Raw genomic sequence first — 23789 nt, 5'->3', positions numbered from 1 at the left:
TCTGTTTGCGTGTGTGTGCGTGCACTTGCGCGTGTGTGTAGCCCTGTTCTCTTGACCTATGCTCTCCCTCCTGCCATCCCTAATTGTAGCCCACAGTGACTGGTTCTTTCATCTAAGGTCACAGGTTCAGTTTTCTCTCTTCCTCTCCCTCCTTGTCTTCTCACTCACTCTTTCTCTCTCTCACTGTGTCCCTGGTTTTTTGTCCATCCATTTTTTCAACTGAATTTTCTTTCTCTCTTACTGTCTTTTCCTCTGAGCGTGTCTTTCTACCTGTCCTTTTTATTTCTCTGTTTCTCTGCCACGTCTCATCTTCCTCTTCTCTCATCTTGTGTCTGTCCTACTCTCTGTAGTCTTTGAAAGACAAGCAGTGCTACTAATAGTTTTGAGCCCTCCTCCTCCTCATAGGTGGCCTTCAAAACATATCAGCAGTCACAGTGCAGATGTCTTGTAATGTTGTAATGTCACCACCCCGACCCACACAGCAGCCAAATGGGTAATTAATCAGCTTTCCTTAAAATATCAAGGAAAAGGAACTTTATTCTCTAATTTTATCCTCATTGTAGACATCCCATTTTTTGTTTGTCCTCCTTTCGCTCTTTTAGTCTTTCCCACCGTTCTTTTAATGGAGAAGTGTGTGTGTGTGCTTGTGTGTGTGTGTCTGTGTCTATTCGCTTCAAGTCTTCTCATCCATTAGCAGATGAGAACAGTAATTTCACACCGGCCTGGCCAGGCTAATTATCAGGATCCACACTAGGTTTGGGAGAAGTCTATGTACGACGTGTGTTTGTGCGCATGTGGTCGCACAAGCACATGCCACTGTGTGTGTGAGTGTCTTTTCAAAACTGTAAAGCAAAAATATGTGCAAGTGCATAGCACCTGTGCACTTTTGCATTCTTTTGAGCGTGTGTGTGAGAGTGTGTGTGCTTGTGGTATGCGTTCCAGAGTGCACGCAAATGCCTTGGTGTTTTCCAGGTAAGAGAGTTCCCCTGCTCACTGACTCGTTGTGATTCCTATAATTGGGTCCCGTTTGATTTTTGCCGACCAGCACCCCGACCACCTCCTCCTCCCCCTTCTCCTCCACCACTCCCCCTCCTCCTCTCAGGAGTGGAGGGGACTCCTGGGTCTCTGCTGTTGTGACCTGTGGGTGTTGTCATCTACTCCCATCTGCTGTCTGCCCTCTGATCCTGACTTGACTACGTCCATGTCCTCATTTTCTCCTCTAAGCTCCCTCTTTTTCTTTCTTTACTTCATTTGTGTCACCGGGAGCCAAAACAAAGCCCTCTGGCTGAACCTCGGCATTCCTAAAGGTTCCAAAGTGAGAAACACATTGTGCCTGAGTTGTCTGATTGTACCATATTTTGGCCAAGTGGTTTAAAAAAAAAAAAAAAAAAAAAGTAATTATATGGTACCTGTTGCCTGGCCCCAATTGCCAAACACTGGACAAGTGGAAATAGGAACTTTGTGAACTTCTGAAAGGTGAAAGATGCCATGTCTGGCACATTCAGGAAGTCAACTTGTCACAGGACATTCAGGCATACTGCTAACAGCATGTTCTCCTTATTATAATCATAATTTCATAATTCAGAGGCTCAAAGTTTTAGCTCAAATTGCAACTGAGAAGGGATTTTGTCAAACAAATAGCAGAACACTGTTCACACACTTACTCCCATATCCATTGACTTAGAATAAATGCATCTAATCCAACAAAATCCTGTAATCATTTGATAACGTTACAACTCCAGCACACAAACACTCCAGTTGCAGAATATATGGGTTTAAAAAAAGAGAAGCTTTTCGGTCACAGTTGTCTTCTCTCGGGTTTGACCATTAAAAAGGCCACCGGTGATGGCCTGTCTTTGCAGCAAAATGTCTATTTTGGAAATGCAGCTATGGCCTTGTGCACTCTCCTTTTTTGTCCACACTTTGTCTTTTACTCCCCTCCTCCTCCTGTCCTCTCTCCTTTTCAACTTTCTCCCAGCAGTAATAGTTTTTCTCCAGGTCTCATTTTAATGTGGCTGCCGTCCCTTTCTTCTCCCAGCTCTCCCTTTTTTCTTCTCTCTTCTTCCTCTTCCTCCCCCCCCAACCCCCCCCCCCCCCTTCTTTTCTCTTGCTCTCTCTCTTCTTTTTGAAGATTCTGCCCCTAATGAAACTAAATAGTTTGGTGGGCAATTTCTTTGGACTGTGTGTGTGTGTGCTTGTGTTGGAGTGTGAGGGTATGTGTCGTGGCTGAATTGGCTGGAGTGGAGATCAAAGGCAGTGTCTAAATTGAGTGCGTGTGTGTGTGTGTGTGTGTGTGGGGGGGGGGGGGGTGTTTTAACGAGCAAGAGAAAGACAGCTCTCTCAATTGCATCACAAGAGCTGATCAAGCCATCAGAGAGGAAAGCTGTAATACACGCACACTTACATTCCTTCTCTGGACACATGTACCTCTCTTTCTTTCTCTCTTCTCCTTTTGTCAAGTTATCACATGCCTCATGTTCACGTTTGACCAAGTTTAAGTGCCAAATGTTTTGCACATCCTCCCTCTAGCCCTGGGCTCTCTCTCTCTTTTTCTTAAAGTCGCTTTGTATGGATAAAATATGCAGAATGAAGTCCTCAGGCGAGAGAATATTTGATGTGCATTCATATGAAATTACAGTAATCTCACCACTTTACAAGGTGCCTAAAGAATTTCTTTTAGCTTGAATTGAAAGGTAATCCATGTATCCATGTGATGTGCCTTTGTGAGTTTAGCACTGATTTGATATTTAGATTTGTTCACAAATGTATGGGTGTGTGTGTGTGTGTGCGTGTGTGCTCATGTACTGTTGTACATGCATTTGACAGTAGAATCTAAATTTGTGACTTTACATATGTTTGATTTTACTGATGGGACTAAATAGTCCAAAAACTTCACTCAGGAAGTCATAATCTAGACTTTCTCTGTTCTGTATTTGTATTTGCATGTAAAGCACATGAAGAAAATTAGACATTGACAAATTAGACAAAATAAGAAATTGATCTAACCTTTACTCACGAGGCTACCAGTTATAATTTATTCAAGAAACAATGTTCATAGATGCTTTAGGAATAATCATAAGCCAGTGGTCTGGTTGGCTACATGTCTATTTCAAGATAACAACAGATACAGGCAACAATAGTAGGCTAGGCAGCTAGCAAGTATGGTCATTTAACTTGATCTCATCAATACCATCATGTAAGTAAAAAATAATGAGTAAAATAATTGTATTAATCGGAAATAACTAGATTAGACATAATCCTGCATACATGCACACACTAAATAACATTAAAATGCAAAGTAACATTTACTTTGAATAGTTAATGGACAAAGTGACTTTATTCTTGAGTAAGTTTGTTGAATTGTAATTTGTGTTTTTACTCAAGCAGTTTATCATGGGACTAACTGTACTTTTACTTGAATAAAGATTTTCAGTACAGTGACTACCAAGACTTCTGTGCAGTCTGAATGGATGCTATTCACTCTTTTTTTTTTTTTGCAGTTTTGAGGTTTGTGTTTGACCTGTTGAGTGCTGTAATCTCCACACTGATGGTTCCTGGGCCATTGCAATGAGTTCCAGGGGAGCAGAAACTTTTGCTCATGAACTGAAACTGGTACAAGGTTCCTGCGATTGAGAGGACGGTGAAGTTACTGATTTCCTGAGAATTTTCCAGGAAAACTCCAAAGGGGTCCATATGCAGGACTGGGTACTGAACTTCAGTACTTTTAATGCACCAACCAAGTTAATTCAATTGACTATCAAAAAATGCATTTTCATTTGGTACCAAATTTCGATACCTAAGGAATAAATCTCAACATCAGAGCCAATAATCTTGCAGCAAGCTTCTCCCAAGATCTAATAATGCTGGTGATTGACTGTCTAACATTATATATGGTAGAGGCATGCAGTAAAAACACTACTCTGAAAATATATGAACAAATTCAAAATGGAAGTCTTTAGTATAAATAATTTTATTCTACTCTGAATTAATCAGTCGACCATATTGCATCTAACTATGAACAATGCCAGCGTCTGCTTTTTCAAAATCAGATTTTTCATCCCGTTTTTGCTTGGAAAGGATCTTGTGTTAGGGGTTACTTGTGTTTGTCTGTCACCCACCTTCACAAAGTTTAGCTCATGTTCTCTGTCTCTTTCTTCCCACCGCTCTTCTTTTCTCTATCCTTCTCTCTGTCGCTCTCTCACCAGTAATTATCCTGTCTATTTAAAGGGCAAAACCTTCCCATCTTACTCGCCTGTCACAGTGACAAGGCCCTCTCAGTTTTTTGTGTGTGCTAGGTAGCCATGCTTCGCTCTACCTGTTCTACCTGTCCTACTGTACGAGTGCCCTTGTTAAGCACACACATGCAATGCTGAGGACAGACTGTTAATTCAAACGTGACACCACAGTTAAACAGGACCTCAAAGGTCAAACACACACATTTATTTGCTAAAAAATGTCAACTTGATATTGCACCCACACACACACCTTTTGTGAATTTGTGACGCATTCAGCACGACAATATTTGTTTTACTCCTACAAATGCAAACAATATTCTCTGTAAAATACACACTATTTGAAGTGTTTGACTGTGTGCCTTTTACGTGTGCACTCATGTACTGCCACACCACTGTCAAAATAATATATTTATATTTATTGTTTATTTTTTAGCATTGACCAATGACATGGCTAATACACACAGGATAGTAAACATGAAAACACATATACAACATCACAAAACACAAACATTAATACAACATAAATACAATAAAACAATGAAAGGCAAGTAATTATTTATGGCTATATGACTGACCCCTTTTATAAGAACTATTAAATCTTCAATTTAGAATAATCCCAGTCATTTAACACAAACATATATAGGTGCACACACGCACACACACACACAGTCATTAAAATATACACATATATAGTGTATAAACCAAAGCTTGTTTTCACATCGACAAACCACAGAAACATGACACCTCTGCCCAATAACAGGCACACAATCCAACCATTCAGACACACACATAGACATGTGAACACTGACACACAGGTACACATCTCGCACTTCCACACTAACATCTCACAGATTTATATTTCTGTACATATAACACACACACACACACACACCCCTATCATGGGCACGCACCCGTCGAATCATAATTAGGCCGTGTCCTGCTTCTTTGATAGCCATGTACAGTGGCTCTTCTTTAATTCTTTATCAAATGCATTGATCGCTGTGGGCCTCGCATGCTCATTGATCCGCGTACTCTGTCTGGAGCCAACCGATAAGCTCGCTCTCTCTCTCTCTCTCTCTCTCTCTCTCTCTCTCTCTCTCTCTCTCTCTCTCTCTCTCAGAAGGGGGGGTTTGAAAGTGATAGATTTCTACATTTGGTAATATTTTTAGATATGCTTATATTGTTGTTGAATTAATTGCAATACCTTGTGGTAAAAACAAAATCACAGTACACACACATACACAACTGAGCCAATTGGAAGCCTCAGTTCTGGTTTTCAAACTGAAACCCACATTGTACATAAACCCCAGAGTACGTTGCTGTTTGTTGATCTCCACCTTACCAACAGGGCTCTTTCCAAACGCAACCTAGTGACACATCTTTTTTATGTTTTGATCTTCCAAAGATAATCTTTCATAATTAAGATTGTTAATGTTCAAGCTAACTGTTGTGTGTTTATTTAGAATAGAAGCCTAGGAACCCCCCAACACCTAAATAACTGACAATCAGCACCCTACAGTGTAATGGAAATGAGGATGGCTACAACAGCTTCAAATGTCTGAATATCATGACAGGTCTCTGTGCTAGCTGATGTTGTGGTAACCAGGAAGCTGGTTTGAGATCTTAAGCACTTAAGTCTCTCTTATAGATTTACAGTATGTACTTGCCAGGTGAAGTTTTTCAAAAGGTAGACATATGATTTTAGAAAGGCCTTTATATGTTTTTTAGTTTAGTTCAATTGGGAATATTAAGAGTGTTATACGTAAAGTCTGTTTATTTATAGAGCACAATTTAAAAACAACAAATATACATAAAGCAGGTAGAGTAGTTGTTTACTGTGTGTTTGTGGCAGTGATTGGATGGCTTTCAATGAGGTAACAGCAGTTTAGCCACTGACTGAGTTCTACCTGCATCTGCATCATGTCTGGATCATCATTCTGGCATTTGAAACAATGTTTTCGAGTGTGTGATTACACAGCTATGTGATTGGTTTGTGTGTGCATGTTGTGTAGCTCTTTAGGATTTGTGTGTGTGTGTGTGTGTGTGTGTGTGTGTGTGTGTGTGTGTGTGTGTGTGTGTGTGTGTGTGTGTGTGTGCCTGGACAAGATAGAGACCTAAAGCACCTCTTGACTGTGAATTAGCCTGTCATGACAAATGTCTGGAACTGCATGACTGGCTGCCAGACTGGCTGGCTATCTGGGAGGTTGGCAAACCCTTTTAGATAGTAATGTGTGTGCATCTGTGTGCGTGCGTGTGTGTATACGTGTTTGTGTGTGGCATCACTCTGTGCCCACGCCAGGTCTCTGTACATGACCAGTGGTGCGTGTCCTCCCTCCCTCTTTCTCCTTGCCCAGAAAAGAGCAACCAAGGCGACAACCTGCTCCCCCTGCTCAAAAAGAGCTTCCAGAGCGGAGAGGGGTCCTCACCCCAACGCCAAGCCCACAGAGGAGCCCTCTGTCTCAGCCTTGCACTCAACCGTTTAGCCTCTCTTCCCCTGGAGGTTCCCAGCGGTCAATGGAAGACACAGTACACGATTGTTCTTGCTGTCTCCATTTAAAAAAAAGAAAAATCTCTTCTCCTCCTGAGTCTCCACTCTTGAAGCTGTGCTACACACTGACCACCAGCTGACACGCTTTCTCTCCTCCTTTTTTCTGCTTCTTTTTCACCCTGGCTTTGATCATGTAACGATGTGGCTGGTTGGGTTTGTGAGTTCTGCTTTTTTTCCCCCAAAGTTGTGTCCCCATGGCTTTTACATCCACTGGTTGTTAGTGTCCTGTGTTGCCAAATAAAATGGCTGTATGTGGTTGTTTTCCCCATTGCGTATGATATCCATGACTGCTTACCGAGTTAAAAATGGCAAGTTTTAGCATAATGTCCACTAGATGGCTTTCCATCGCCATCACCAAGTCTCCCAATGAATGGAAAAAGTTATAGCATATTATGTTGCAACAGAACAGTGTGTTGTAATTGGGATGTCAGTATTGGTAATAATTGGATGACAGACATCAAATCTCAATAGAGCCAAAAGAGCTGGAATTTTAAAGTACCAAAAATGATGTATAGAAATAATGTCCCTATGGGCGCTGTCTCTGCAATCTGTGATCCCGTAGTGATACATGTACAAAGGAGACGTACTCCAGCATTTTTAAAATCACACATTCACACAAATATGCTATACAACAAAATATTGTTCCTAGATCATGTCACTCATTGTCCTTTACACAACAAAAAGCCTCTCCTCTCCTCTCTTTCCAAACACATACTCATATTTTCTAATCAGTGGCTCTGCGGCTGACCAAGCTAGGCACTAGTGAGATGCATTTTTCTTTAGCGTTAATCCTAGCCTCTGGATAGGCAAAGTCAATTTCCATTTCCTGTTTCCAAAATGGCTGACAACAATAATGCAGTGGGATGTTTTTGGGCCCAAGCTGTATGTCTGTGTATATATGTATATGTATATATGTGTGTATATATACACGCAGCACACACACAGACACACTTAAATTGGTAGATGTATGCATATCTGTAAAGGCCAGATTGGGTATCAAAACCAGTCTGTAGCCAGGAGCCATCAGTGACTTAACTGGTTATCATATTACATTTATAAAAGCAGGGCGACGCCTGCATAGAAAACATAGTAAGGAAGAAGAAGTGAGGATGGAATGAAAGGAATAGTACCCCACCAGGATCAGCCATTAACCTGAATGCTAAATATGTACAACTAACTATTATTAATTCCATAGAAGAGACTAATTGACTCCAGAAACCTAAATACCTATTTTTGTCCTTCGTCCTAACCCATTTTAAGATTGTCTTGCAATTGACCTCGGAACCCACTGTCCTCCAAATGAAATCCTCCATCTACTCACCAGAGATAATTTCTACCAGTTTCTTCAGGTTTTGTCATGAACTGCCTCCTGTTTTCTGGTTTATTCTCTCTCTCTCTCTCCTCCCTCATCAAGAAACACAATCTCATCCTTTTGTTTATATCATTTTTTTTTAATCTGTCTAAATTAATTTCCTTTTATTCAAGATTTCAGAAAACACTGTTTTTATCCCCTTGATTTATTTACATAAATAACGGTATTGCAAGTAGTGTGTGTGTGTGTGTGTGTGTGTGTGTGTGTGTGTGTGTGTGAGTGTGAGTGTGTGTGTGTGTGTGTGTGTGTGTGTGTGTGTGTGTGTGCGTGCGCCAAGATAGCCGGATATATCTTACCCCAGTAACTCTGTCAGCCACCTAAAATTGGGCCGTGGGGCTCTCTGTCGATGTCAGGCGTGCTACAGGTTGTTGAGTTGTGTGATGCTTGGCCTGGTCAAGATTTACTCCTTATAGGATGTCTTTTGTATTCTTACTTCCATATTTTTTGTTGTCTTGTTAAACTCTATGCGACTTCATTTTTGAAAAATGCCAAGCCAATAAAGTTTCCAGGTTTAAGAATGCCAACTTCCATTTTCTTTCAAATTAGAAATCATATTTTCCTGCTTTGTTTCCTGGAACTGTGCTGATTGAAAGTGTTGTTGCGTTTGACACTCAATACTTTTGTACAATCTATCATCAACACCCGTTTCTCCTCTCGCTCCAATCCTCGCTCTTTATCTCTCTCTCTCTCTCTCTCTCTCTCTCTCTCTTTATCAGTCTCTCTCTTAGGTGTGTTTCCTTCTCCCTGTGGGCATCCCCTTGGGCTGTCTCTCTCACACACACATACACACACACACATATACACAGAGTGCATTAGGGTTGCTGTCATTTACAATACAGCCCCATTGTCCCAACCTAACAATGGCTACAAACAAACAATTGACATGGAAATGGAGAGATGTAGCTCATTAGCAGGCGCTGCTTGTTTTGTTAATGGATAAATGGGCGGCTTCAATAGGCCAGCCCTAAAACCCCTGCCTCAATATGGAGAAGCCTGATTAACAGGAAACCACAGGGAGGGAGAACAGTGACAGAGAAATGCAGCTTCACTCTCCCTTGGGCCATATGTGGTTGTATATGCTTAGGAGGGGTGCAAGGTGGAGTTTTAGTTTGTGTAGTTGTTGTGTGTGTTTGTGCTTAGTTTGAGTCGTGTAAGATGCGTTTGTGGGTGTGAGTACGAGGTGGAGTTTGTGTTAGCGTGCCTCTCGACTCAACTGTTGTTTTTGTCACAGAGGCTCAAATCATGCAGGCAGGATTCATTACAGTATTCTTTCCATCCAGAATTGACCTCTGCAGTGAACTTCTCTTCAGCTGCCACAACTAAAGTCTGACGAAGATCAGGACCCAACAGCATCAATACTTTTGAATCAGTATTACCTCTCATAACTTTTCCCCATCTGCACAGCAGCGTTGAATTACTTTCTTTCTGTTGCTCATATTTTTTTTTTGTGTCCCTTATTTTCTGGAAATCACATTGAGGCTGTCCTCAGCTTCATTGTAAATTACCTGTCCTTAACATTTGCGTGTTTCTGCCTGCTTACCTTATGCTCTCACAGCCTGCGCATTGAGTGTGTACCTGTGTGTGCTTGGTTGGGTCGTCATCAGTTAAGTGTTTGTCAGCTGACATCATCAAGGTTTTCCCAATTCCTCTGTAAGTGGGTGTATGTGTGTGTGGTAGCCCGTACTATCAGTAGGATCAGATTGGATCGGCCTGAAAATGGCATTTCTGCCATTACTCTGATGGTGACAGCTCAATACTGTATGTCTAGTGCCAAGAAGATGAGAGTGTGTGTGTGTGTGTCTATCTATACACTCCTTACTCCATAATGCACTAAGATGTGTTCATCCATTTTGATAACAAACCTAATTATTATGTGTTTTGTCGTAGTTGGTGTGTCTGTGAAGGTTTTATTATGCTCTTTAAATAGTCATAATGTAATGATATGAAATTGTATAATTGTTGATTGTCCTGAGCTGATTTTAATGATCTGGGCATATTTTAATGGATCAGTTTCAGCTAAAACAAAGCCGACCAAAATCCAGTCCTTTCTTTACTGAACTTAACTGTCACCTGCTCATGTTGCAGCGCTCTCCTTCACCACAGCTGGGGTCTAATTTGCGAGCATTTCACTCCATATGCAAGCAAGAATTAGAGTGTGTGAATGAGTAAAATTGTTTACCCAGATTGGCAAAATACAGTGATTCACACACCTCCGACTCTGTACTTTGCCAAAGATTGTTTATGAAGTAAAATAAGCGCCACTGTGTCACACCACTGTGCAGCTGTGAGTGGACTGAGTGATACATCTTCTCTGTAGTGGGTCAGTTTCAGGAGTCACATTCTCCCAAACCTTCATATCATATCAATAATTTAACCTTATCAATGTAGCAGGCAGCAAAAAAAAATCAAGACATGTAATATAACACTGTGTATGTGTAGCACCTCAACTGAGATGAGGGGTTTCTCTCTTCATGATTTTTGTTCTCTGGATGTCATAACATTCACCTGCACGCGTCACTGAAATTCTTCTGTTTGTGTGCAGGAGCGGGATGCAGAGCGACGGAGACAGCTGAGAGAGCGAGCCAGGCAGCTGATAGCTGAGGCTCGATCCGGAGTCAAGATGTCTGACATGAGCCTGCTGGACGTGTCCGGCACTGAGAGGGGCAAGGGCAGCAAGACTGGCCCTGCTGGAGGTCAGCACATGCCTAAAAACACACACCGCACACACACACACACAGTCCACAGACGCAAACATAAACACAGACCCTTAGTGGACACACAGCATCTTAATGAACACAAACTTTCAGAGTTTGATTAGAAGGCCTTATATTAATACACATGCTCGCTAACACTCATAAATTTCACTAATACTCATTAACTACAATACAAAAGAAAAGTCACACTGACATGCTTTTGACATAGACTCACTTTCTTCATCCACACATGCCATGACTCACACATTTCCATTATGCTCTCTAAAGGGGTCCTGCCTAATCCTCAGAGAAAAACAAAATGCCATTTGTCAACGACGGCGGGTCTAAAAAGCACCACCCTCATATTCAGAACAGCAATTTACCCTGCGACTCCTCCCTCGCCTCGTTCGCCCAGTAATTGTTAATCAACACAACACATTGTGCGGCCAAATTATGCTCGAAATACCAAACACTTCTAATAATGGCTTGCAGGGGTAGCAAATGCTGCCATGCACATTTCCCACTGCTTTCCATTTCCCTGAAATTGGGGTTATTATGACAATGACCATTATTAGACCTCTCTAGTCATTTGTTTCAGATTCCTCCACATTACACCGCTCTTTAGATTGCGCTTTACAGGTAGATCGGGTGCACTGCATGCAAATGAAAGGTGAGACTGTAGACAGGTGAGGATGAAGAGTGCGAGAAGTTAAGAAAGCAATATGATTATTGTCATTGCGATCAAGGAGAAGGAGCGAAGAAGCCTTTTGATATTTCAGAAGTCCAGATGATGGAAGGAATGAGTTGGAGAATAAATAACTGTTGAACATTGAGATAAGATGTCTTGTTGGTTGAGGGAGGAGGAAATGAGTGCGCAATGTGACAATTATTATTTTTCATTATTGATAAAGTTTCTGGATTAATTGTTTAGTCTGTAAACCCCCCCCCGCAAAAAAAATCTCTGTTTCCTAAAGGTTCTGAAAGTGATGTCTTATTTTGTACGAACAACGGTTGAAAAACCCAAATAGTCCATTTACCCTGATGTAAGACAGAGAAAATCCTCACAATTCAGAAGCTGTAATTTTTCGGCCTGAAAAATGGCTCAAATGATTTATTAATTATTAAGATACTTGCCAATTATTTTCTGTTAATCAACAACGTGATTAATAAACAGATCATTGCAGCACTGATAATAAGGTGGTGAATTAATGACAGGAAGAAGGACCGGTAGGTAGGTCAGACGAAACAGTAGCCTGAGAGTGGTGGTGGGTTCCTTTTAAGGAGAGAAAAGAGATGAAGGAAACAAATCGAAAACTAATAAACCCTAAACAACAAGAAGTGAGATCAGCGACTTGTTAGGTAAAACGACAGAACAAAGACAGCGAGGCAGAGGGAGGGTAGCACTTGATTTATTTGCTCTTTCAGCTTTTCTGAATTGGACTAATTGTTGATCTCATTAAAAATGGAGTTGGAGGAAAGAACGGAATAAGAGATGTGGAGGAGGAGGAGGTGAGGAGAAGAGAGAAATGCTGTTGGCTGTGATACACAAGGCCTGCCGAGCAGAACGGCTAATCCTAGCCCCCACACTCTCTTTCTCTCTCTGCCTTTCTCCCTCTCTCCCCTCAACACCATTCACGGTCCTTTAATGCAGCTCGGGCTGCCCCCTCCAAGTGTCTGCCCGCAAAGAAACTTTCCAAACTCCATCACCATGGCCTCCCATTAATTAGGCCCCAGCCAGCCACGCAGGAACAGCGCTTGCAAGCACGCTCCGCATCGTAGCTAGCAAATTAGAAAAAAAAAAAGAAAAACAGGAAGTGATTTTGATTCTCCCTCCTTCTCTCTTTGTTCTCGGTCTCTCTACCCACCAAGTAGTAAATAGCAGAGGAGGCAGCCTGCGATGTCAGACGCTGTTTGCTGATTGTTTTGTTTTAATCCATGGTGGGTTATCCATGCAGCTAGAGCTGCTCAGGTCTCCATCTGAGTTTCTTCTAACATGTTTTTTTCTTTTGTTCCTAATGTGTAGACACTGTTGTTTCTATTGAGCCCCTTAGGAGATTTAATGGAAAATGTGCTTTCATGTTTTTTGTGGTTTTTTTTGTGTACCCCTACTTCTTTTATCTGGATCAAGAAAGGCAGGCAGCAGATCTTTGAATGAGGGGAATTAAACAGAGGTCTCAGTTTCATTTTGCGTGTCAGATATTTGTTAGCCACTGCACATGAACCCGAACAGATAGATGGACACCAATCAAACAATGTTCCACCTTATAACTCAGATGGAGTTTGCTGCCTTTTCATACCATCAATTTGGTTAGATATTAGAATTATTAACTAGTTGCACATGCTTAAATGCAACAATCCTTCACAGAAGATCTACATTACCTTGTTCTAATGAGTGCACTAAATGTTAGAGTGATGATCTTTTTGCACACAGAAAGGGTGTTTATCCCATCAGGTTACTGGAATGCTTAAAGGACAGAGGGGAGAGAAGATTTAATGGTCGATTATACATATTGAGACATTTAAGACGAGGTCACCTAACATGTATTCTTATCACCGACTACTACTAACACAAACTAACCAAGAATTTTTTGCTGCATTCCTCCCTGTGTCTTCATTTTGGCCTTTTATTTGTTTAACACCCTTCTTTCACTTCTCTTCATTCATCCAATCTGCCCTAATCTCACTTCCTCTCCTTCCTCTCACTTCTCACTTTCCTTCCCTCTGTCTCTCCTACTGTCCCACTCCGTACCCACAGATGAATTGGATGGAGTGAGAGGTCATCATGAGGATGATGCCATTGATGGTGAAAGGGGTGAGGATGAGGAAGAGGGGAGGGCTGAGGAAGAACAGCTCGATTTTGGTGGTGATGACGATGATGCTGTTGTTGCTGCCACATCTGCGTCTGCGCTCGTTACTAACCTACTGCCGCTGGAGGCCCCTCTTCCAGCCACCTCCAGCACCCAGGGGCCCCTGGAGCTTACTAACCCTGGCTCTGAGCTAACTTCTCTGGGTAAAATCACTGGCTGAGGCTGTGCGGTGCTGCATGTCTTGTCTGCCTTTTTCAAACTAACACATTCACCTGCCTGGACCTTCTTTTGTATATTTCCTGCATATTCAGTGGTCAGTTTTTAATCTTTCTGTCATAGGTACCGCAATCAATTGCAGATTCTCTGATTGTCTTTCTCAGTCTGTCACTCATTTACTCAAATGTGAATATTCAAAATCACGTACACGCTTTACTCATGGTCTCTTTTTAATGATATATATGACAAAATACCACATGGACAATTTGCAAAGGAGAACTAAAAGGGATCCTGAAGATCTATTGTGATAATGATATCACATTCAAACAGCACCCATTCCCCCAGTCAGCACACGCTTTCAGACATGCATTGCAGTGCATTGCAAACATTTACTCCAGACCGGTCATGTAGTCTAAGCTGCTTGCATGAAAGTCTAAGCTCACTTGTTGACTTCTTACGCACTTACACTTACACTCTGCCTTGATTTGTTATTGAGTCATTCCCTTAAGTGCATGCTCTCATGCTGTCTGTACATCATCATGAGTTATCCTCTATTTATCTGCCCCTCTGACCCCTGCTTCCTATTGGCTCTGTACACATTGCTGCTTCACACAGAAGGCGCTAAATTACAGTACACATTTATCGAGTGCTGTTATGTTGTTGGTGGTGTTTTTTACCCCCCCTGTTTTCTTTCATTAGAAACTTCTTTAAGTAGTAATTAATAAACTCAGAAAAGTGCTCCCCAGACAAAAATAACATCATATCTTCAGGAAAGCATTTGCTCAAATCTTCAGAGGTAAACTAATTAATTGTTTTGTATTTAATTTATTTTATATTCTTCGTCAATTTCCTGCCGATGTGAGATAGGTGAGAGTACAGTGAGAGGAAACAAACATGAAAACGGACAAATGCTTTCTCCAGCTTTGAAGTGCAGTATCTCTGCACTATTTGTTTTTTTATGTGTTTCACTTTTTTGTTCTTTGTTGGCGGTAATGTTTATGTAGTCCTAAAAGACATGGAGTGTGGTGATGGTGAAACTGAAGTCGCTGATCCGACACTCCAGTCTGTAAATGTTTTCCCCCTAAATGTTCACACCACTTTCCTGCAGCCCAGGTCATTCACTCCGCCTCCTCCACTCTGTATGTATGCTTATACTATATGTGAGTCTGTTCTTTGTATTTCATGCATGCATCATTGTGTGCGTGCGTGCGTGCGTGCGTGCGTGCGTGCGTGCGTGCGTGCGCGTGCGTGTGTGTGTGTGTGTGTGTGTGTGTGTCGCAGAGGGAGGTGACACATGAAACGGTTGCCCTCCTGTTCTTTCATCTTGTTCAGTGCAGTGGTCTGTCCTGGCAGGGGAGCTGTGGTTACCAGTCCCTGGAAAATAAAGCTGTACACAGCTACTGGAAGGCAGAGACTGAGGGAGGGAAGAAGGGCAGGAAGGAAGAAAGATGAAAACCAGCAAATGAGAGATGGATGGGAGAGGTTAGGGTGAGGAATGAGAGGGAGAATCGCATGATAGTTTTGAGGAAATTAATGTGAAAGGTGCAAAAAGCAAAAGTTTCAATTGAAAGAAAATAATCAGAACAGAAAGTTATTTCAGCATGCACCCAATTAAAACCGAATGCAGTCTAATTTAAAAGCCATGAAATAAATTCTACTTTGATGTACGCTAAAGTGTTTGGGGTTTTTTTGTTGTTGTTTTTTTAATTGTCAGTTCAACTTTTGTTGTCATTCTAGAGGCTCTAATTTGTGGTACTGTTGAATTGTTACTGCTGTAACCAAATATTTTTTTCACCCAGTTTTTATTAGTGGGGATTTTCTAAATATTATAAGCTCTTGAGAAAGATTGTGAGAGAACAAATATTTAAAAAATGAACCATTTTCTCTTTCCCTCCATCCTGCCCTGTGGTTACCATGGTGATAGTCCCAGCAATGTACACTCTGTACTTCAGGAGCTCTCTGCAGTACAAACAGGACTTAAGGCTGCCTAGTCTGTCCAGATCTGTATCTGTCACACATCATCTATATATATATATACACACACACACACAGTATACTGTGTATCTCTTCCCACGCATGTGTTAGTCTGTATATGTTCCTTTTTCAATGGCTTTGCCAAAGTGTGCGTGTACATGAATGCAAACCAAGGTGTCTCCCCTTTCTTGTCTTTTTAACTTTCTAAGAAAGTTGATCTGTGTCAGTGTTTGTGTTTTTTCTATGCCACCTACTGTGCTTTTGTTCACTTCAAGTGTCTGTGGTTTTCTCAGTAGTTTTTATTTTGTTATTTGATGTTTTGTTGATGTTTCGTTATATTTTTGATGTATACCTACACACTGTTTGTACTCACTACTCTCTCTCTCTCTCCCTTTCCTCTCCTCTCTCCAGGTACAAACAGTAAGCATGTGGATCTGAAGCTGAAGAAACTAGTGGACGCCAGCCCAAGGAGAGTCACCTCCCCTTCATCCCCATCCTCCACCTCCTCCTCATCCTCGCCCACTGCCTCCTCCACATCCCCACTCAGCCCTGCAGAAGGGTTGGAGGTAGGCATATACTCACCTCAAAACACCCACTGGGTGGGCACTTCATCTTTATTTTCTTTCATTCTATCTGTCTGTCTATCTTCTCTCTCTCTCACTCTGTCCCCCTGCTCTCCCCACCATCAAAGGGTCATCCAATCAATCAGGTACGATTGACCCTGGTTGTCAGCTGGCTGACCCTGTGTACACATCAGTCAGTTGGACCACTTCATGTAAGACCATGGTTTATCCCTTTCTGGTCCGTATAGTGTGTCTAAACCCATGAGACACACACACTGGCATCATAATGCCCTATATAACATGTAGTAGTCCCCCTTTATTGACTATGACCTTTTCAGACTGTGCGTGTGTTGTGTGTATGCGTGCGTGTGTGTGTGTTGATGCTGCTGCATGTGTCTCTTATATCTTCTGATGTGAATATTGAGTCGACAACAAGTAGTCGGCAATTCTTAACATCTGTTTAATTGATTTTGAATGTCAGGAGGAATAAGGTGTGTGTGCTGTGCGTGCGTGCGTAAAAGCGAAACCCTCCGTGCTTATGGCGACACAGGGTGTCTTTGATCATCGATTCACATAAACACCCTCTTGTGTTCAAAGCCTGAAAGGCTTAGTGCTTTATGGCTAAAGGAGTGCGTATGTGTGCCCCACTTGACCCTCACAGAAGTAGAATCACCATTTGGTTGACACCTAACCCTGTCCAGAAACAGCTCCTCATTCTGCCTGATATTTGATTTTTGATTGAACTACAAACTTCTGCCGAGTCAGCATCAACACCTGCAGCTCCATCACCATCAGAGTTCGAATGTGTGTGGATATGTCTGCGTAAATGTGAGGTATTATGTGTTCTCAGTGCATTTGTTTGGGTTTCTTTTCAGAATAATATCGACATATTAGTTAACTAATCAACACCAGTGTCTTTTACTCGACTTTTTGTCACCGTCTTGTAGTGAATATGTATAGTTTGTGCAGGAGCTAAAAATCATGACTAGCAGTTGCATTTTAAGACTGAAGGTGCAACAGGTACTAAAGTACTAATACATGCTGCAAGTGTTTGATTGAAAGTCAAACAAAAATCAGTTTCCAGCCAAGCTACACAGTTACACATATTCACCTAGTTGCTCATTAGCATCCAAATTGCAGTAATAATAGCCAATAGTAGTCATGATACAGCCTTATTCTGATTAACCATATTCTGCAACTACTAGGCCATTATCAAAGGATTTTCCCCTCAATAACCTCCTAATTACTGCTTAATGATAGTAAGAATTAATTACGATCGTGATGACCTAACCCTAACCTTTAACAACCCTAACCCCCAGAAGCCCAGAGTAAGGCATTAATAAGTGATTCATAATGACTAATAAAGAGACAATGTGCTGCCTACTCATAAGCATCTAGTTAATGATATATATGTGTAGCTTAATGTATAGTGTGAGCCTGCTTAACGATAACTTGTGTAACTCTTTGAAATTGAAGGTAGCAGCCAGAGGTACACAGACAACTGAAAAAAACAGTTTGCTGTCATGGCAGCCTGCATTCCACAAGTCTTCTATATCCAACTGTTTCATTTTAGGTATGAGTCTGTTGCACAGAACATTATATCCAAGGACTAGTTTTTCTCTGAAGTCTTTTTCATTTTGTAATATTATACTTAATGTTGTTATTGCCATTATTTGTACTAGAGGTCGACCGATAAGACATTTTACAAACTTCGGTATTGGCGGAACTTGACTCCAATAGTTGCCGATGGCTGGCAGCTAAGCCGCCCCCTCCATCGCCTCAAGTGAGCAAGTCTTCAGCGAGGTCAGGATCTCTATATGTCAAGTGGAGGAGCCACCTTTTTGGAGAGAATGCGGACAAGCTCTGTTTCCTCCATTTTAATATCAGGCTACTCATCTGGAATAACTGGCTGTGAGGGAAAATAATAGCTCATAAAGAAAAAATGCTCTCACCTAACATACCTTTTTACAGTTAGTTTGATGTTCAGTTCCAGATGGATGCATTATTTACTCTAAGTTAAGTGGTCAGTTCCAGATTTGTATATTTATTTAGGTATTTGTTACTTTTAAGTTTAATGTTCAGTGATCGAGATTTATTTATCAGTTAATTAATCAGCTATTGGCTCCCCCTGCCCCAAGCTATTGTCATTTTATTGGCATTTTGTACTTTGTACTCAAGCCTGAATGTTGGTGCCATTTATTGTCACTAATGGGATATAAATGTGAAGCTGCATGAAAATGAATACGCTCAACTCAAAACAGTTCATTAATGTGTGTGTGTATGTGAAGTTGTGTGAGTTTATTTTATTTTATTTTTTTAAAAGGATAAACTGTCTTGTCCCAAGAGGATTGGGCATCCCAAAAGTCCTTCAGGCGGGTGGAACGACCTGCAGGAACATCACACACACTCTCTCTGTCCTTCTCATTAGTGATTGTGTATATGCGCAGCCTTGGTAGCGCACGATAAGGGCATGCGACGCTCAGCAGACTGCGACGTTAGTCACGCAGCCCCCTGCATGCACATTCGCAGACTCACACACACCAAAAGCACTGACTCACTGCTGCCACAGCGATGATAACAGCGATAAGAGATAAAGAGGGAGAGTGAAAGACGGAGAGGAAAAAGGGAAAGAGGGAGGGGACACCCTAATATCTGCTTGTCCCAGAGTGTAGAAGGGAGGCAGAGGGGTAACCAGTGTGTCAGGTGTCCTCTGTGTGTGATTGATAGAGAAAGACTAGTTTTTAAGAAGATGTTAGAGGCCAGTGGAGGTGTTGTCTTTGGTCATTATCACATTGATATGTTTATGTGTGGTGTTCATTCAGGTCTGGTTGTAATGTGGCGGCAGTTTAACTTTCAAGCAGTGCTGTTTAACCTCCAGTGAACAAGTCATATTCACAAGAGTTAAACTATAATTAGTAATTGGGTAGACAGCCTCAGTGTCCTAATCAGTCTCCCTAGAGATTTACTCTTTTGCTAAATCAACAGTTCCCTGTAGATATTGCTGGGGCTTGCAGTTTTTACCAATCAACACATGAAAAAAAGATTCCTTCTCCAGAAAATATGACAAGGACGGCAACATTAACCCAGTAAATCCTTTGAAATCCAATTATCAGTGATTGTTACTGTTTTCCTGCAAACAAATAAATTAAATAGTCACTAAAATCAGTCATTTGATGGACTCCAGTCCATTGCAACTTATGGTACAGTGAGTACTTTGGTGAGAAATAATGGCTGAATTAATCACTATACAAGGAAGAGGACATAACCCCTTTGATAAAGTTTATGAGTGCTGCTATACCAGGTTACATGATGTTGTGATGCTGGCAGCAGTTCACTCAGAGAAAGTACACCTGTCTTGCATTTAACTTGCTTTTTTTAAAGAAATCTTGTGAAAAAATAAGTTGGATATCACGCTCTCCCTCTGAAGAAGAGATTTTTAAGTAAAAATACTTGCTATTAGGCCTCAATGTTAACGAAACCAAACCCTGGCACAGACCAACACTTCTTTGTGATTCTCACTCGTCATTGGAAGAAGGAGAGGTCAATTTAGTTTTACTTAGAAAGGAAGTAAAAACCATCAGATGCTACATAACAGTAGAGTGAGAGAAGGCCTTTGACTTTTACTGCAATCAGTAATTTAAATTCACTCTCTGCTCTCCTGGATTGCCTTGGTGCTGCCCTTAAAGTTTACATGCACCCAACAAACAGTAGCACCTTCACACATCCAGCCTCTGGCCTTAATATTTTAAAATGTTTAATTGGGCATTTTGTACATAGCACTTCATGAATAAATTTGCCTCGATTTGGCTTGACATGAGGTTTGAAGAGGCTGGAAGAAGCTGACAGACTATCAGACAAGCAAAGTGAGAACAGACTAATTGCTGACATTGTTTTTGAAAGTCAATAATCTGAAGCTAAACTAACAACTCCCCATCTACAGCTTGTTCCCCGGCCGCATTGTCTCTATTAGCTTTCCTCGCTCTACACACCCTGCTTGACTATCTCCCTCCGTCTCAAGCAGTGGAACATGTTTGCCCTAATTGTCGACTTTATTACACGTTTCGCCGTCTTATTAACGTTGCCACAATGTCAATCTTAGCCCGAGTCAGTTTCTTTTCCACTCGGCTTGGCATATTTGGAGGCCTGGTAATAAAGCATTTCTGCATGCCGTTTTTGATAGTGGGAGAAGCAAGCGTGTAGCTTTTTAACACATGTTCACTTTGAAAACAATAGCGTTTTTTTGCATTTTGCATAATCTGAATATATTTTCTGGCTCAGGGTTTTGTTGAAAGTCAAGTTAATTGCCTCCTTTTTGTCTCTCTCATGAGTGAGGAAGTGTGTGTGTGTGTGTGTGTGTGTGTGTGTGTGTGTGTGTGTGTGTGTGTGTGTGTGTGTGTGTGTGTGTGTGTGTGTGTGTGAAAGAGAGAAAGTGTTCACCCAAACCACAATATAGCTAACATATCAATCTCAACCAGATTTATCTCATGGCCTGCTGGTAGGTGTGTTTACGTGCATGTGCACTAAATGTGTGTGTGTGTGTGTGTGTGGTCACAGTAATCAAAGAGCAGCTGTGAAATATTGAAATAGCTGCCTAATAAATGCCTGAGAGCAGATCTAAGTGGCTGCTAGAGGCTGACAGAATAGTAGATGAGATGTGCAGAGGCATCAGACTAATCGCTGACATTGTTTTTTTAAAGTCAGTAATTTAAAGTTTAATCAGGTACGCCATTTGTGTGTGGAGGTTTGCCAGTAGTTTACAGCCATTGTTTAGTGTTCTTTCTGTGCACTTCTTCATGTTTGTTGTGTTAATCAGTTTCTTTCACTGAGTTTTACTTGTTGGGAAAAAAACTCAGCTGCAGAAGGACAACTGAAATGTCATGAATGTGCATGTAATCTGTTTCCCCTCTTACATGCAGTTAGATTGTTTGTAGCACAATTTGTGATTTGACCCCAATATTTGATGATGTGCTGTGGTTGGTTTAGGCTCTGAATTTTACCCTTCTTGCACATCTAACCCTATTTTGTGTTCCAAGGTATGAGAGCACCACCATAAATAATGTAGCCTCAACTTCTTCGTCAAAGCAATTACAAGTAACCACTGTTGAATGCAATCTATTGTGTGCCTGTGACAGGTAGCTTCAACAGAAGCAATCCTTGTCCAAACTGAATGCATATTTTCTCTGTGTTTGACAGAATAACGCTGAGGAGCTGCGAGCAGAGCGGCTGCGCAGAGCAACAGAGAGGTTGCGTAGTCCGGTAGTCTTTAACAAGGATTCTGCAGTCAGGAAAACACAGCTGAAGTCTTTCAGCCAGTATGTGGAGAGCAGACCAGGTGGGAGACAGTTCGATGCACACACACACACACACACACACACACACACACACACACACACACACACACACACAATGCATACAGTATTTACCCAGGGAGGTGTGTTTGCACACAACAACACTGGATGCATACATCCAATTCACACCTGGAAGAAATTAAATGGCGAGACACTTTGAGTGTCATAATGATTGACCTGTTGATTGTCTGCTGTTTGAAACCAACATTGTGAACAAGGTCTTTCCTGTACCTCTGTAACTTGTAACCACAGTCAACAATTTGGCTCTACGATATGAAAAAATACAGAAAATTTCCTCAGTTCTTAATACATTTTTCAAGATTTCAAGCCAAACACGTGAACCATCAATAATGGCCAAATAAATCACCAGTAAACAAAAACAAACCTTACATCCATAAAGTAGGAAGAGTTTTTATGTTTTTGTTTCCTCAGTAGTCATGCAATTCATAGCGGCAGCATTGACAATAAACAATAAAACTAGTAATGCGTCTTGACACACAAGTAAATTTATTTTTGGTCTAGACCTGACATGCAATAATAGACCAGTAACACAGCTGCGATAAATCTCTCAACTTCTGTGAGCAGTATCACCGTGAACGTCTCTTCGTCCTTTTTTTCCCTTTCACACTCCTTTCTGTCCTTCATCCCACCAGAGGTGAAGAGACAGAAGTCTGTTCCTGAGGATCTGAGGAGGGCTGAGGAAGATAGAGGTTCACCGACGGAGCTAGATATTCGCAGACCATTTGAAGAGGAGGTTTGTCATTTTCTTTCTCCTAATTCATACCGTTGTGTGCAGAGGGTTTTTAAGTGCATACCTTAAAATACATCCCACTTGCAACAACAAATAGGAGAATGAATTATCGTGACTGGCTAAAGTGTCAACCCTTGACCTGGGTTTCTGCTCAGTCATGGTCACCAGGTTTAGCTTTATGAAGCCTTGGTATTGAGCTCGGCAGGGTTGAAAAAGGGGAGTTAGGGATTGGGAGTGGGGTGAGAGGTTGTATCTCTTCATTACTCCTACTTGGTCTTTTTTGTGTTTCCTGTTAGTCAGCTTTCTGTCTGTCTTCCTGTCTTGTCTTAGATAAATCTATAGCTGAGCTCCTCTCTCAGCTCCCTGTATGCTTAAATTTCCCTCCTCCTCTTCACCTCGTCCACCTCTCATCCTCTCACACACAATCACACACTTTCCCTCACTCCACTGTCCTCTCTTCTCCACAGAGACATCCGAGTATTGATCTAACAGACTGTCGTTTTAATTATAACAATGGTAGATATCAGCTGCCCTGCCATTTAGAGGTGTGTGTGTGTGTGTGTGTGTGTGTGTGTGTGTGTGTGTGTGTGTGTGTGTGTGTGTGTGTGTGTGTGTGTGTGTGTGTGTGTGTGTGCAAAGAAATCGCGTGCCTACATGTCCTTCAAGTATACACACACACACTCACTCACACTCTTTTCTCAGCTTGTGTTTGAACTTGTGCATACAAAGTGTGTGTCTGTAAGAATGCTATTATTTCAATGAGTGTGTATGCGAGTGTGTGTGCCAATGGAGACCAAGGGGTGAATCTCTCTTCCCAAGCAGCTCTCTCCTACCCTCGACCCTGCACCCCAGTCCCGCACACACACACACACACACACACACACACACACACCCTCCTCCTCCCAGTGCCTGGGCCCCAGGGTTAATGGGTGTTCAACCTTTCCATTATCCCGATCAGCCAAGAATTACCTGCTGAATGATGTTTGCATTAATATAATATATATGGTAATTTCCCTCCTCTTAATTACGGCTGGGCCGAGCGCGGCAAGGGGAGTGGGCTGATCATGTGTAAAATTGATTTGCCAAGGAAAAATATGGTGATAGAGCGAGAGCGCGCAAGGATGAGGAGGGAGGGGGGAAGAGAGGCTGCTGGGAATCAACACACACACACACACTTGCACAGATCACACGTGCACTGAGGCACGCGCTCACATGCTGGAAAGAGTACAGGGAGAAAGTGCTGGCCTGGGTGGAATGGAAAAAAAAACTTTCTCTCTCCTGT

General features: G+C 41.7%; 1 protein-coding gene across 4 annotated transcripts in view; it reads left to right on the top strand.

Moving 5' to 3' along the window:
- The window catches only part of ehbp1 (EH domain binding protein 1), a 147346-nt gene that overhangs the window by 87363 nt on the left and 36194 nt on the right, over positions 1-23789 (top strand). For 2 of the 4 annotated variants that reach the window (XM_041947113.1, XM_041947112.1), the window contains exons 16-20: positions 10698-10848; positions 13604-13660; positions 16257-16411; positions 21602-21740; positions 22410-22510. In XM_041947113.1, the coding sequence (XP_041803047.1) occupies positions 10698-10848; positions 13604-13660; positions 16257-16411; positions 21602-21740; positions 22410-22510 (603 nt within the window). Of the gene's footprint in view, positions 1-10697; positions 10849-13603; positions 13859-16256; positions 16412-21601; positions 21741-22409; positions 22511-23789 lie in introns of all 4 variants that reach the window. The other 2 variants (XM_041947111.1, XM_041947114.1) reach the window with 2 other exon arrangements.

This window comes from Chelmon rostratus, chromosome 11 (genome assembly GCF_017976325.1).
Source record: "Chelmon rostratus isolate fCheRos1 chromosome 11, fCheRos1.pri, whole genome shotgun sequence".
NCBI classification, from domain to species: Eukaryota; Metazoa; Chordata; class Actinopteri; order Chaetodontiformes; family Chaetodontidae; genus Chelmon; species Chelmon rostratus.
The sequence above is the reverse complement of the archived record's forward strand: the minus strand, read 5'-3'. Positions and strand labels throughout refer to the sequence as shown.